The sequence below is a fragment of the Balaenoptera physalus genome (genome assembly GCF_965194825.1).
Source record: "Balaenoptera physalus genome assembly, chromosome: 10".
In the NCBI taxonomy this organism is placed as follows: Eukaryota; Metazoa; Chordata; class Mammalia; order Artiodactyla; family Balaenopteridae; genus Balaenoptera; species Balaenoptera physalus.
The window spans coordinates 101,822,580-101,835,880 of NC_138889.1; the positions used below are offsets into that span (position 1 = coordinate 101,822,580).

At 47.7% G+C, this 13,301-nt stretch overlaps 1 protein-coding gene across 6 annotated transcripts; it reads right to left on the minus strand.

The window, feature by feature from the left end:
* Positions 1 to 9,001: 9,001 nt before the first annotated feature.
* On the minus strand, positions 9,002 to 11,388 carry TIMM10 (translocase of inner mitochondrial membrane 10). Of its 6 annotated transcripts, none has more exons than XM_082476172.1 (3): positions 11,258 to 11,388; positions 10,656 to 10,771; positions 9,002 to 9,437 (listed from the first exon to the last, which is right to left on the minus strand). In XM_082476172.1, exons 2-3 carry the CDS (start codon positions 10,724 to 10,726, stop codon positions 9,236 to 9,238), a joined length of 273 nt encoding a protein of 90 aa, XP_082332298.1. In that variant the 5' UTR covers positions 10,727 to 10,771; positions 11,258 to 11,388; the 3' UTR covers positions 9,002 to 9,235. The 6 variants fall into 6 exon arrangements, with proteins under 6 accessions (XP_082332298.1, XP_082332300.1, XP_082332301.1 ...); XM_082476174.1 differs by having other exon boundaries at positions 11,193 to 11,267; XM_082476175.1 differs by lacking the exon at positions 11,258 to 11,388 and adding an exon at positions 11,171 to 11,195.
* Positions 11,389 to 13,301: the final 1,913 nt, after the last annotated feature.

The window sequence follows — 13,301 nt, forward strand, 5'->3', positions numbered from 1 at the left end:
GTTTCGCACAAGGGGCCCTAGAATAAGGACCCCATGGCCCAACGCGGTCATGGATGGATCCCTTTGAGAATGCAATAAAATTTTATGAGTCCATTCTCTATGAAAATGCCTGTGTGAACGTGAACACACACATATATTTACATTCAATCTCCAAGTGTTTTGTGGACCCCCTCCACTGACTCTAGGGGTCCATGGGCCCCCGTGGCTGTAATGCTTGCCGTTCCTTATCTCCAACCGACATTTTGATATTTTCCCCTTGTGAACTGTCAGCTCCATGGGGGCAAGGGTCTGGTCTGCTGTGGTCACTGCTGTATCTCCAGCACCAAAAACAGCACCTGGCACCTAAGACGCACTCAGTAAATACCTGTGGAATGAAGTGTGAAGCCAGCTGGTTTCACACCTCCTGGCCTTTGCACCTGCTGTTCCTTCTTTTCTTTTTTTTTTTATAAATTTATTTATTTATTTTTGGCTGCGTTGGGCCTTCGTTGCTGCACATGGGCTTTCTCTAGTTGTGGCGAGCGGGGGCTACTCTTCATTGCGATGCACGGGCTTCTCATTGTGGTGGCTTTTCTTGTTGCGGAGCACGGGCTCTAGGCGTGCGGGCTTCAGTAGTTGTGGCACATGAGCTCAGTAGTTGTGGCTCGCAGGCTCTAGAGCACAGGCTCAGTAGTTGTGGCATACGGGCTTAGTTGTTCCATGGCATGTGGGAATCTGCCCGGACCAGGGCTCGAACCCGTGTCCCCTGCATTGGCAGACGGATTCTTAACCACTGTGCCACCAGGGAAGTCCCTCCTTCTTCATTTCTAATGCACTCATCCTTCACAACGCACCTCAATTTCACCTTTTTCTGGAAGCTCTGATCTCTTAGGCTGGGTTAGGGGTCCTGCCCATGTACTCCCCCCAAACGCTATTCTATCCTGAAATGAAGCCCTCACACTAATCTAGAATCATCAGTTTAGTTGCCTGCTCCCTCCCCATGAGCTATAAATCTCTGGAGGGCAGGCACCATGGGAACCACATTGTAGGTGATTTGTATGCCTGCTACCTATCCCAGGACCTGGCCTGTAACAGCCCGTGGTAAACATTTATGGAATAAGTGGAAGAGGGTAGTGGGAAAGGGAGCTGGAAACTGTGGTCAGTTTGGAATGACCTCTGCCAGACCAAGGATTTCTCATGTTGTGAGATAGGTGATGGGAACTCCTGGATTTTGTTTTCTTGTTTTATTTTGGTTTACTTTGTTTGTTTTTAAGGGAGGAGATAGATATGGTCGGGTTTGTGTGTTTAATGAATGGAAAGGAGAGGGACTTTAAAGCAGTTAAGAGGCCACTGTAATAGTTCAGATAATTAAAAAAAAAAAAAAATAGAGGAAAGAAGAGACTTTTTTTTTGGCCACACCACATGGCGTGTGGGATCTTAGTTCCCCCACCAGGGATCGAACCTGCACCCCCTGCATTGGAAGGGCAGAGTCTTAACCACTGGACCACCAGGGAAGTCCCAGAGAAGAGACTTAAGACACACTTCCATATCAGAATCAATAGGATTTACCAACCCCTCCTCCTGTCCCCAAAAGTAATCCCTTTCTAGACTCTGTTCCCTTGACACTACCCATAGCTAGAGTAGAACAGGGCTGTCACAGTGGATCTCCTGCAGGCCGGTGGCCAGAGTCGGCCTCACAGCTGAGTGAACAGGAGTACTGGCTCGTGAATCACAGGCTGGGTCCCAATCCTGGCTCCGCAGCTGATTAGTTGCGCAGTTTTGCCCAAGGCACTCACACTCCCGAGCCTTACTCTTCTAGTCTATTATGTGCTGGAAATAATAGTATCCAGTTCACAATGAAGAAATTATTTATTCAGCCTAACAAATAGTTATGGTAAAACTTGGCGTGAGGAATGTAAATAAAATAGTGCAGCCACTTTGGAAAAACAGTTTGGCTGATACTCAAATAGTTAAACATAGAGTCACCACTATGACCCAGCAATTCCTCTCCTAGGTATATACCCAAGAGAACTGAGAACATATGTGGACACAAAGACTTGGACACAAATGTTCATAGCATTGTTATTCATAATAGCCAAAAAGTGCAAACAACCCAATTGTCCGTTAACAAATGGATGAACACAATGTGTATAGTGGGAACTCCCTGGTGGTCCAGTGGTTAGGACTCTGCGCTTTCCCTACTGAAGGCCCGGGTTCAATCCCTGGTCGGGGAACTAAGATCCCACAAGCCGCGAGGTGTGACCAAAAAAAAAAATGTGTATAGTAACATTGAATGTATTATGATTTGGTCATAAAAAGGAAGGAGGTACTAGTACATGCTACAACATGGATGAACCTTGAAAACATTATGCTAAGTGAAAGCCAGATGCAAAAGATCACATATTGTAGGGGTGCACTCATATGAAATGCCCAGAATAGGCAGGTACACTGAGACAGTAGATTAGTCGTTGCCAAAAACTGGAGGAGGGAGAGATGGGAAGTGATTGCTAATGAGTATAGGGTTTCTTCTTGTGGGTGGTGAAAATGTTGCGCAGTTAGATAGTGGTGATGACGGTACAGCCCTGTGAATGCACTAAAATCCACTTAATTGGACACTTTAAAAGGGTGAATTTTATGATATGTGAATTATATCAGTTTAAAAAAAATTTTAAACGCTTTCACATGCATCAGGCACTAGGGATTGAAGGATGAATAAGACACAGACTCCATCCTCAGAGAACATAAAGTCCAGTGGGGGAGAGGAGTAGATGAATCAAATTATCACATAGTAAGTGTAATTGCATCTAAAGGAAGCGCCATGCAGTGGCTAAGAATCCTCCTGCCAATGCAGGGGTTACAGGTTCGAGCCCTGGTCCAGGAAGATCCCACATGCCGCGGAGCAACTAAGCCCATGTGCCACAACTACTGAGCCTGTGCTCTAGAGCCTGCGAGCCACAACTACTGAGCCCACGTGCCACAACTACAGAAGCCTAGAGCCCATGCTCTGCAACAAGAGAAGCCACCGCAATGAGAAGCCCACACACCACAACGAAGAGTAACCCCCGCTCGCCGCAACCAGAGAAAGCCCGCGCACAGCAACAAAGACCCAACGCAGCCAAAAATAAATAAACAAAATAAATAAATTTATAAAAAAAAATAAAGGAAGCGCCATGGAAGAGAAGTAACATATCACTGGGGAGGGGCGTTGATCTAGACTGGAGGGCAGGGAGGAGTCCTTAAAGGTGTTGTTTGTGCCAAAATCTGAAGATATAAGACTTCCCGTGTCTGAGTCAGTAGGATTTATCAACCCCCAAGAGGAGGACACAGCATGCAGAGGCACTACAACAGGAGGCTGCCTGAGACATTCAGGGAACTGAAGGAGGGCCTGAATGGAAGAACACATAGAATGAGGCGGGCTGTGGCACGAAGCTGCAGCTGGAAAAGTAGATACAGGCCGATTGTACCGGACCTTCTAAGATAATAAGAAGTGCTCAGTGGGACTTCCCTGGTGGTCCAGTGGTTAAGACTCCACGCTTCCAATGCAGGGGGTGTGGCTTCCATCCGTGGTTGGGGAACTAAGATTCCACATGCCGCGCAGCGCAGCCAAAAACATTTTTTTTAATTTAAAAATTAAAAAAAAAAAGTGCTCAGTGATGACAGAAAATGACCCTCCTCCTCCCTAACTCGCTCTACCTCCATTGCTGCCTGTGTTGGTAAAAGCACCACCTTGCACACAGTTGCTTAAGCTCAAAGCGAAGTTATCCAGACTCGGCTCCCAGCCTTACTTTCCACGTCCAACCTACCAGCGAGCTTGTGGCTCCTGCCTTTAAAGACTTCTCCTCTCCATCTTCTGCTGGCCCCCAAGCCTAGGTCTCGTTAACTCCTGCCTGGACTCCTGCGACCCTTTCAGCCTCGCCTTCCCGATTCCACTCGTGCCAGTGAGTCCACCTTCCGGTCTGAATGATCCTGGCTTCAACCAGGCCTCTCCCCTTGGAAGTGTCCACGACTGTTGGGCAAACGTACAAACTCCCAACAATGCCCCCTAGTCCATCCGAGCCCTCCTGCTGCCCTCACCTCCCTTCTGGCCTCTCTCTTCTCTATGCTTTCACTGTTGTGACCTGTTCTCATCCATTAAAACCCCGTGTTCTCCCATCTGGGCCTGGAACATTCCCCCACCCTGGCCCATCTAACTAATCCTTCAGATTTTGACTTAACGGGCACTTCCTACAGGAAGGCTCCTTGCCTGACTCCAGCAATAAATCCCTTTGCTATATGACTCGTATAACATTCGCGTCACCCTTTGATAACACTCATCACGACGTTGTCTGTTTCCTCTGATAGACTGTATGGGCCAGAGGATAGGGACCTGAGCCCACCTGCCCCACCACTATCCTCCCACCACTTAACAAAGAAGCCACCACCCACCACTGCCCCCAACCTGGCAAATTCCTACCCACCCATCCTTCAAATCTCACTCACCTACATCGCTTTCAGGGGGACAGCCTTCCCTGAGCACCCAGACTTGGGGGGTCATCCCTTTACATAGCCCCACACTTCCCTGGGCATCTCTTACAGCGCTTATCACAACTGTAAAAGTGACTGGTTTTAATATGCCTCCCCCCTTTGATTTTCTGTCTTGTTTCTCTTTGCCCCAGCATTTAAAAAAATGCTTGTCACAAGGCTCCCCCCAGGTCAGCCCACAAGAATTCTAATGAAAATCCCTAAAATTGCATGCAAAATTCTGTGCGTGAACAATTTTCTGAAGAACCAGTCTGTGGCTTTTGTTGGCGTTTCAAAGGGGCCCAAGATGTGAAAGGTTAAGAACCTTCTCCCAGGAGCTGAAGGGGCTGTCTTTCCTTCAAAATAGCACTGCCAACCCAGACTTCTATGCAAAACCGTTGACCTACAATATAAGTTCCAAGTGGGCAACAATCTTTATTTTGTTCATTGGTGTACCCCAGATGCCTGGAACAGTGCCTGGTCCCTTGCAGGTGTGGGTGTAGAATGACCAAACATAGTCTTTGACGACTGTAACAGTTGTGAGAACTGTCTGTGTAGTGGTTAACCGTTGCTGCGTAACAAATTACCCCAAAATGTAATGGCTTAAATCAACATTTATCATCTCAGTTTCTCTAGGCTGGGAGTCAGGGTGCAGCCTAGTTGGGTCCTCTGCTTCAGGGTCTCTCACAGGGCTGCAAAGTGCCAGCCAGGGCTCTAGTCATCTGAAAGTCTGACTGGGGAAAGATCTGCTTCTGAGCTCACTCATGTGGTTGCCAGCAGGATTCAGTTCCTCACTGGCTGTGGGCTGGAGGCTGCCCTGGGTTCCCCACCACATGGGCCTCTTCATAGGGCAGCTCACAACATGGAAGCTTGCTTCAACAGATTTTGCAAGGAAGAGGAGAGGAGGAGAAGGGGAGGAAGAGAGAGAGAGAGAGACAATAACAAGATGGCCATTACCATCTTTTGTGTCTTAACCTTGGAAGCAGCTTTCATCACCTTTGCTCTGTCCTGTTTGTTAGAAGCAAGTCTCTGTTTAGGTCTAGTGCACGCTCAAGGGAAGGAGATTATACTAGGAATGAACAGGAATGAACAGCAGCGGGCAGGATCATTAGGAGCCATCTCAGAGGCTGCCCACTCCAGGACCGTTACACGTTTCCTCATATAGTGTCCGGCACATCTGAAAACCCAAAGAGCAGAAGGTGCAGACCAAATGCCTACAGGTCAAGCAGATGGTGACGAGGGAAGACATGAGAGGTGGGAGGTTTGGTGGACAGCTGAGCCTCCACCCATCCTCCAGCAGCAGACCACCGCCAAGCAGGAATGTAGGCTGACTTGTCAGATCTTCTAACTTTTCAAAAGAAGCCAAAGTCCTGATGTTTATGAGACACCTCCTGGCTTTTAAAACTGATAATCGCCGCGGAGCAACTAAGCCCGTGCGCCACAACTACTGAGCCTGCGCTCTAGAGCCCCCGAGCCACAACTACTGAGCCCACGTGCCACAACTACTGAAGCCCACACACCTACAGCCCGTGCTCTGCAACAAGAAGCCACCGCAATGAGAAGCCCGCGCACCGCAATGAAGAATAGCCCCCGCTCACCACAACTAGAGAAAGCCCGAGCATGGCAACAAAGACCCAATGCAGCCAAAAATAAATAAATAAATACATAAATTTATGAAATAAATGAAACTAGCAAACACACATGTGAGAATTCAGTTTTTGACTCTTCTCGATGGCAGAAAAGGCCTAACCTATTCTACTACTCTTTATATGTTTGTTCCATCTCTCCTATGCCCACCCTCCCAACTGCCACACTTGTTCACCGAAGGCAGGGACCTAGTTAATTCACTTGCACACTTTCTACAGCTCTCTGCATGCAGCAAGCCAACAACAACTATTGCTGAATAAAATATGACATTGCTGACATTAGGGAGCATTCCCTACCCACACCCGCACTCCAGTCCTAGAGGGGTGGGTAAAAGTGGGCTCTGGTGTCTGAATTAGCTGGAATCCGGGCTCTAGCACTTGCTTGTTGTATGACCTTCAGCAAGTTACTAACTTTTCGGAGCCTCAACTTCTTCACCTATAAGATAAGAATAATGGTACCTGCCTCAGAGTTGTTATGAGTTTTAACTGAAATAATACACTTATTAGCACAATGTAGCAACTCGATAGCTATTCCTACTGGTATCATCCCCCTGTTTCCTCACCAGCTCCCTGGCATGTCTCCCCTGAATCCATTAAGCCATCATCTACCACTATCCACCTGGCTGACAGCTAGAGGGAGCTTTAAAATGCACATCTGGGGCTTCCCTGGTGGCGCAGTGGTTGAGAATCTGCCGCCAATGCAGGGGTCACAGGTTCGAGCCCTGGTCTGGGAAGACCCCACATGCCACAGAGCAGCTGGGCCCGTGAGACACAATTACTGAGCCTGCGCGTCTGGAGCCTGTGCTCCGCAACAAGAGAGGCCACGATAGTGAGAGGCCCGCGCACCGCGATGAAGAGTGGCCCCCACTTGCCGCAACTAGAGAAAGCCCTCGCACAGAAACGAAGACCCAACACAGCCATAAATAAATAAATAAACCCAAAGTTTAAAAAAAAAAAAAAAAGGAAAAAGAGAATTAAAAAATAATAATAATAATAAATAAAATGCACATCTGTCATTTTCACGGCCAGGGTTTACATCCTTCAACAGTTTGCTGATGCCCTTCGGAGAAAATCCAAACTCTTTTAAAAAACTCAGCTCATCAGGCTCTTTGGAGCTGCGCCTGCCCAGCCCTCGGGCAGGTCTCATCCCTCACCACTACCTGCCTTCCCACTTGGCACTCCGGGCAGGCCAAAGCTTTGTTTCTTGACGGCTCCACACTTTCTGCCACTTCAAAGCTTTTGCAAGTGCTCTCCGTCCAGCTGGAACCTATTCTCTCCATTCTCTACGACCCCTTCTAGATGTTCCAGCTATGTGCTCTGAAGATTTTTGACGTTTCTTGCTAAACCTGAGGGCAGGTACAATATCTGTTTTCCTCACCACCCTGCTCTTCCTAGTACAACGGCCGCAAGGAATACACGAATAATACACATTTGTAGAACTGGCCACAGCAGTGCTGATTCCCGTGAGCAGACAGCGCCACCTGTTGACCCAAGTTGGCACTTCAGTACCTAGAAAGGAGCCTTAGCTCTCTGCCCACCCTTAAGGTAAATGGACAATAGTTTTGAAGTTTTCAGGGGGTCTATTCCGAGACTCCTTACATCAAAGTTAGCAATTAAAAAAAAAAAAAAAAAGAGCTAACATTATTGAGTATTTAACGTGGGAGAATTAGGCACTTTCCTAAGTGCTTTAGTTATTAACACATTTCACCTTCACAACCACTCAATGAAGTAGGTACTTTTATCGCTTTGTAGATAGGGTAACTGAGGCACAGAGTAGTCAAATGCCTCACCCATGATCACACAGCCAGAAACTTTCATCCCAGGTGGTCTGACTTGAACCTGGATTTTTTTTTTTTGGCCACACTGCGCAGCTTGTAGGATCCTAGCTCCTGACCAAGAAATGAACCCAGGCCCTCGGCAGTGAAAGCGCCAAGTCCCAACCACTGGACCGCCAGGGAATTCCCTGGACATGTACTTTTAAGCCTGAAACTCACTGCCTCTACCGTCTCCTTTCCTGTGAGCCCAACGACCTGGTGAGGTTACATCCCAGACACCTCCCTCTGCTGTGAAGGTACTGCTATCAGTGGCACTGGCGTCAACCAAAATTCCTTCTGCAGTGAACCACACATTTTGAGAACTGCGCAGTTCTCCAAGGGCACCCTCAGGACAGGAAGTGGGTGCGGCCTCTCCTCCGAGAGCAGTCAACCCTGACCTCCGTCATTGCTCCTCTCCTGTGACCTCCAGCAAACCACCACCTCTCTGAGCCCCCATTTCCTAACAGGGCCTTTAGCCTGCTGAGTGGATGAGACTGGATACCCCATGAAGAGTGAGGAGCGCAGTCCCTGATTCAGATCCAGGTGAACACTGAATGGCAGTGCTTATCACTCGGTCCCCTCCCCAAATCACACACATCACACGTGAAGCTGGGTCCCTTCACATGTTTCGATATTGCTGTTTAGAACCAAGAGGTTGTGGCTACTTCCTTCTTAAGTTCCATCTACTTTCCACCCTCTCCTCTAAATCGTTCCTTTATATCATTGAGGAAAATGCCTGCCTGCACTTGATTTTAAGTTGTGAGACATAAATAATATATACTGGGCACTTTCTATGGCCCAGGCATTATTCTAAATAGTTTATTCATATTAACTCATTTAATCTTCACAACAGCCCTGATTCTCCCCACTTTACAGATGAGGAAGCTACGCACAGGGAAATGACACGTTCAGGGTCACACAGCAAGTGGCTGCCGTGGAATGTAAACTTAAGCCACGGTACCAGTCTATGCTTTTAAACACTACGTTAGACTCCCTCTGCTGGCAGAGGCTGTGTCTGCTGCCTTTACTCCCAAGTGCCAGGCACACTGCTTTGCACACTGTAGGTGTCAACAAACTTGTTTTAATATATAATATATATAAACACACACACAGTCACATGCCAGTGTGACAAATACCCCTTCTTCGACCGGGAAAGAGCTCCATCATACCCTGGGCTCCTGGAGACTCTCCAGAAAGAGCCTAGGCCTGGCAGTCTTCACAGATGACACCCAATGGGGACACTTTTATTAGACAAGTGGGAAAGGACAGGGTGCACCTTGAGGTGTACTGCCTGGGACCTCATGCAGGCCCGGAACTCTGCTGCACCCTCTTCATCAACTCTTCGTCCTGCATAGACAATTCTGTCAACTTTTTGCCCATCCGCTCATGGATGTCCAGGTACTTGGAGACACACCGGTCCAGGCACACAGACTCGCCCTTGGACAGTTCTGCTTCCTTGTAGTGGGGAGGCACGCACTTCCGGTGGCAGGCACTGGTCATTCTAGAAAGAAGGAAGGGCAAGGTCAGGTCAGCAGCATCCTGTGGCATACCAGGAACCCTCAGCCATTCCTGCCCTGCTATACTGATTTCACCTCCCAAGAAGGCAGTGTAAATCCTCAGTTTGCACCTCAACTATCTTGGAAGATCCTTGAGAGCAGGAACCTTGTCGGGGCCCATGTTTATGACTAATTAAACAGGAACCATTAGCTGAGTACCAGTTATGTTCCAGACATCACGCTAAGTGCTTGACATGGATTCTGTCATACAGTTCTTATGATAACCCTATGAGGTCGGCACAATCATTATCCCCCTTTTTACAGATAAGGAAATGAAGGCACAGAGCCTCAGGATCACATAAAGCTGGGCTATGAACCCAGGTAGCCTGACTTTACAGCCTGCCTTTAAAAATTATTCTAATAGCCTCCAAGATAAAACAACGAATCTAGGGAGGATACCAGAGAGCTTAAGCCAATAAAAATTGCAAATATTTGTTGACTGCTTACTTGACTTGTGTTGGGCTTAATGCTAAGAGCTTGTCATATACTTTTACATTTAATATTGATAATGTCTCTGTGAGGAAGGTCCTATTAACTCCACTTTACAGATGGGGAAACCACTGGTCTAACAGTCCATGTAACTTGCCCAAGGCCATAGTAGTGGTGGTTGGCGCAGCTACGATTTGCTCCCAAATTTGCCAGATGGTTATGGGCACTAGTTAGGAGTCAGACTGAGCTTCTGGTCCTGACATTGTTACTGACCAGCTGTGGACCCTGAGAGAGTTATTTAACCTCTAGAAACCTCAATCTCCTCACCTTTAAAAAAAGATAATGCATATAAAATGCTCAGCATGTGTCCGAGATGGATTAAGAGTTTAAGAAATGTTGACTACTAAGTGGGCTACGTGCTCTTTGTCAAAAGGCAAATGCTCTACTCTTCCTGGAACACAACTAGAGCCTGGACGGGACCTTCTCTTCCTGCTCAGCTCCTACATCGCCAATTCCATCCCAACCTAAACGCCCAATTCCTTCTAGTGACCCCACACTGCGTCTGCATTAGCCCTTAAGCATGGGGCGGGAGTTGGGGGTGCCGGGAGGGTAAGCCCGGGCCTCAGGTTCCCCCAGAATGAGGAAAATAACTTTCAGAAGTTATCCACCTCTGCCTTGGCAAGAGTGACCTGGGATCATTCTCTAAGACAAGGCAGTGCAGAATCAGCCCTTACCTGTTGTACATATCAGCCATCATCTCTACCTCCAGCTCTGCCGCCAGCTGCTGGGCCCTAAGCGGGTCCATTTCAGCCCTGCACCGTGGAAGAGATCTCCCTCTGGCCTCCTAATCCTGGGGGCAGACATCATGGTCAGCACCCACCCCTCCCATTCACCTTCCCATCGCAGGGGCTGGAGGATGTGGAGGAATCAGAGGGCATCAGACCAGCAGGGGCTACTGACCTCAGTGAACTCAAAAGTCCCATTTCACAGATGTGGGAACTGAGGCCCCGAAGGGGAACACTGCCTAGCCCAAGGTCACAGAACATGTCAGTGGCGGGGCTGGAACTCGAGCCCCGGAGCCCTGACTCCCAATCCCTCTAAGTCACCTCTATCCAGGAGAAGAAGGGGAGACCGGAACGGAGCATGAACCTGCGGGGCCCTAAGAATTCGATCATACGCGGAACTAAGGCGCCCGGGCCCCAGCCCAGGGTCTACACCTCTGAAATGGCGGCGCCATCATCAGGATCACCTTGAGGTCAGACGTCACTCACCACGGCCTGGGGCCAGCCACAACGCCCCCTATGTCCCCAACTTCGGGTAAACACTAGAAACTCACCGGCCGCTCAGGTAGGATAGGGCGGAAGCACCTGGGTCACTTCCGGGAGGGAAGTCCCGCCTCTTCTCTGATCCGTGCGCGCTTCCGGAATGAAGTACCAACGAGGCGGCGCAGGAAAATCTGCTACCATAGAGAGGGAGCTGCTGGCCCTGGTTAAGGCGTCTCCCAAATGCTAGAGAGGACTCCAAAATACCATAGAGGCTTGAGCGGGGCGCAGAGCGCCTGCAGACTGGTTAGAATTCTTGTCCTTAGGGGTGTCACGGAGAGGTTTGAGTTTATTGGTTCTGTAAGAGGGGCAGGACCACAGAACTCAGTGAACCTCGCCCTCACCTCCGGAGAGCTGAGGCCAGAGCGCAAATCAGGCGCGGAGTAGGAAGAATGCCGCCAAAGTGCAGCTCTCAGATTGTGATGTACTTAAGGTCACCTGGGACGCTTAAAATAATCCCGAAGCCCAGGGCTCACTTCATACCAATTAAATCAGAATCCCTGGGAGTAGGACCCAGGCATCAGTACATCTTAAAACTCCCCAGGTGAATCCCATGTGCAGCCAAGTTTGAGGACCAATGCTCAGAGGCCCTTTGTGTGAATACAGCTGTGTGTAGGTCGCTAAGCTTTCTCTGGGGTTGCAGAGACAAGCGAGGCACGGTTCCTGCTTGCAGAAAGATGAGTCAAGTATACAGTATGTTTTAGTCAGCTTCTGTTAGACGCCCTGGGCCCTAAAGAGATGAATAGGACCATTGTGGCTGCCACCAGAACTAACCTAGTGTGTTTGGGTGAGGAAGACGGAGGGTACTTGTGAACTCTTCATCTTTCAAGACTTAATGTATTTCTCGGTCTGCACGCCCCCCTCCCGCACCCCCCCCCAAGAAAAACCCACCTCAATCCCTGGATTTTTCAAGGGATTTCCCAGTAAACGAAATTTAGAAGATGCAAATTAATGATGCAGTGGTACACTGCCTATAGGAGAAGGTGGGCTAGACACTTTACATGACTGGTCACCATATGCTTCCCTAAGGAAGTCCCAATTTTAAATATTGCCCTCATTACTGCTCTAAGGACTCAAACTCTTTGTCAAACCCTGTGCCTTGATACTTTAAAATTTAGGTATAGCATTCAGATAGTAAAGTAGTAAAACACGCAAACTTAATTTTTAAATATATATTCATTTTTATAACTATCACCCAGATCAAGATACAAAATATTTCCAGCACCTTAAAAAGTTATCTCATGTTCCTTCCCAGTCAATACTCCCTCTTCTGCAGTGAACCACTATTCTGACTTCTGTCACCATCAGTTAGTTCTGCCTACTCTTGAACTTCATGTAAATGAAATTATACATTGTTTTCTGTTTTGTGCCTCACTTCTTTAGCTCAATGTAGCATCCGTAAGATTTCATCCATACTGTCGTGTGTATCTCTTATTCATTCTTTTTGATGGCTGTCTAGTGTTTGATTGTATAAATAAGCCACAGTTCATTTATCTATTCTCCTATTGATGGACTTTTGGGTTGTTTCCAGTTTGGGGCTATTATGATAATGCTGCTACGTATGTTATTGTATATATGTTATCCTGGTTTTTACTTTTGAGAATATAGTCAACATATTATGGAGTATTAAGAAATTGCATGGAAAAAGGAGATGGGTTCTTAAGAGAGGAATCTGCTTCCTAGATGGGATTTTTATTAGGTTTTATGAAAGGTTACATACTGTATGATTCCATTTAAATCACATTCTCAAAATGACAATATTATAGAGATGGGAGAAGAGATTAATGGTTGCCTAGGGTTAGAGTTGGTGGGGGGAGGGAAGGAGGTGTGCCTAAGGGGACAGCACAAGGGAGATCTTTGTGTTGATGAAATTGGTTCTGTGCCCTGATTGTGGGAGAAGGTGTTTATTCAAATCTAAGCTGTCGTAGAAGTATACACGTCATTGTACCAATGCCAATTTCCTGGCTTTGATATTGCATATAGTTATGTAAGATTTAGCCTTCAGTGGATAAATCTTAAGCAAAATTTAACCTTCTGTACCCTCTCTGTACTATTTAT